At 43.6% G+C, this 2500-nt stretch overlaps 1 protein-coding gene across 3 annotated transcripts in view; it reads left to right on the top strand.

Annotated features, from left to right (window-relative positions):
* LOC310794159 (nuclear factor 1 X-type-like) overlaps nt 1-2500 on the top strand; it is a gene marked incomplete at its 5' end in the record, with an annotated part of 160529 nt that overhangs the window by 8359 nt on the left and 149670 nt on the right. For all 3 annotated transcript variants that reach the window (XM_083656076.1, XM_083656073.1, XM_083656071.1), the window contains one exon: nt 1559-1642. In XM_083656076.1, coding sequence (XP_083512202.1) covers nt 1607-1642 — 36 coding nt within the window. The remainder of the gene's footprint in view (nt 1-1558; nt 1643-2500) is intronic.

Below are 2500 nucleotides of genomic sequence, written 5' to 3'. Positions count from 1 at the left end.
AGCGAGAGTTAGCTGTACAGACCTCTCATTGCGAAGGATATGAATAGCCTTTGTTTTCACCACAACTCAGGGCTGTGTGGTCTGCCAACGTCTGGCTCTTATTATGGGGTTTGTGTCTGTGTGTCTGCGCAAGTGGCATGCACGTGTGCGCTGCGCGGGTGTGTGTGCATGCACTTGTGTGTGTGCACTTGTGTATGTTGCCGAGTGAGGGGGAGGAGGACACACGCTGAAAACGTGCAAAAATCCATACAGTACTCTGATGTGCAGGTGATTCTATTTTTCAAGATGGCGGCGCCGTATGTGAATGGCTGCACACACCGTCCGGGGGTAGCCTGTTTCCTCTCTGCTCCCTTTCCCACTAAGTAAATGTGGCACGGGGGTCTCGGGCTGGCACGAGCGCGTGTGCGCGCGCTTTTTCTACCCCGTGAAAGTTGTGAAGTGAAATCGGATTTGGCAGAACGGCCCAGCGGCTGTGGGATTTGGGCTCCCGTCGGCTAAGTAGAGTGGGTTAGGTTGATCCAATCAACGGCAGAACTGCATTTCACAGCTCCGGGCCCTGCCAGAACCCTGCCTGCCCGCCTGCTTGACTTAGAATACAAATGAAGCTCCCTGAATACACACACACACACACACACACACACACACACACACACACACACACACACACAGAGTGGGGATGTATGGTGCAGGAGTTGCTGGCAGTACACTGTCCCACTCCCTCCCCAAACGGACTCTTTCTGTGTGGAAATGAAACCAGGTGTTGTGTGCTATGTGTTTTATTCAGTGGGGTGAAGTGTCGTGGTTATGAGACTATCCCGTACAGATAATGTTATTAAAGTCTGGCTGGTGCCGACCCACCGCGAAGAGAAGACGCGGGAAGGGGGGGGGGGGGGGGGGGGGGGGGGGTGGGGTTTGGGGGCGTTTTCATCCAGGCAGTTTTGATGACGTGACGGGGACTGGATGTTCTTCTGGATTGCATGTGATTCCCATAATGTTAAGAAAATGCAAACATATTTTTGTGAACTGGGTTATTCTTTAGACCGGTGACTCAATCAATCAATCAATCAATCATATTTAATACATGTCCCAGAAGGGCACTTTGGTTTACATCAGGCAGTAGTGGTTATTACAACATCATTACTAGTTTGAAAGTAATAAAGGCACACTTCAGAATTATAGTAACATTATTACTAGTTTGACTCTTAAACCTTTTCATATCAAGGACTCCTCATACAAATGACCATTTGCAATATTGTACATATTATTATTATTATTATTATTATTATTATTATTATTATTATTATTATTATTATTATTATTGTCTTCTTGTAAAATAAATAATGATGAAGTTTAACAATTCATTATTTTGCTGGGGAGCCCCTGGAACCACCTGAAGGACCTCTGATGGTCCCCGAACCCCGCGTTGAGAACCACTGATTTAGACTCAATGCAGTGTTTCTCAACCAAATGTGTTACATTTTCCCCAAATGTTGAGAAAACCAACAATAACCCAATAATAATAATAAGCCAATAATGATGTTTTGTTATTGTCTTTCAGGCTACCGACACCTACCTGGTGAACGACGATCCTTCTAGAGGTCCAGGGATGCCCGAGTGTTTCCTCGTGTCCGATACCTACAGGGTACGCACGCACCGCACGCACGCACGCACGCACGTACGCACGCACCAAGGTCTAAAAAAACAAACAATCCCCCCCCCCCCAACACACTTCATAGAGATTTGCCACAGCCAGAAGGAGGAAGGTATACGGAGTCCAGAAGAAACAATAGTGTTGCACAATAATTTAGTATAGTTCCGTTTTCAGATATGATCTATAATCTTCAGCTTTGTGGACTGGACGGTCCGGTCCTTAATGTGTATCCAGCAGTGTTGGGCAAGTTATTCAGTAAGTGTAATACGTATGTATCACTCCTTTAAAAAGCAATACAATTACTTCTTATTGTATCAAAAATAAGTTACATTACTGTTACATTACTATATTAATATTACTACCCCTTATTTTATAGTATTTATCGGCCTACCTTGGACAAAAATCGAATGGTGTCCTGTATAGCCAGTCCGCTCCACACTTTGTTTTAGTGCTGCAGAAAGTGATGCAGTAGCTAACGTTACTTGGATTAAGATTCAAGAATCAAGATTCACTTTACTGTTATAGCCACAGTAAGTAATCAGATTACAAATGAGGAATTTGACTTCATGCAAGTATGGCTACAGCACAGCGGCCACATCAATATTAGAAGACAAAGCAATACAGAAAAGCAATCTCAAATTATAAATTGCAAAATATAAAGTCCTTTAAAGATGATGGGGCAAGGAGGGGGTGGGGGTAAATCCTTATTTGTGGGCGTAACTGTAAAATAATGTAAAAATTACTATTTTGAGAATTGTAATCCCTGCCACATTACCTCAGAAAGTAATAAAATTACAGTAATGCATTACTGCCCAATACTGCTATCCAGGAAACAAACCTGTATTGTTC

Source organism: Poromitra crassiceps (assembly GCF_964638095.1).
Source record: "Poromitra crassiceps genome assembly, chromosome: 19".
NCBI classification, from domain to species: Eukaryota; Metazoa; Chordata; class Actinopteri; order Beryciformes; family Melamphaidae; genus Poromitra; species Poromitra crassiceps.
The sequence above is the reverse complement of the archived record's forward strand: the minus strand, read 5'-3'. Positions and strand labels throughout refer to the sequence as shown.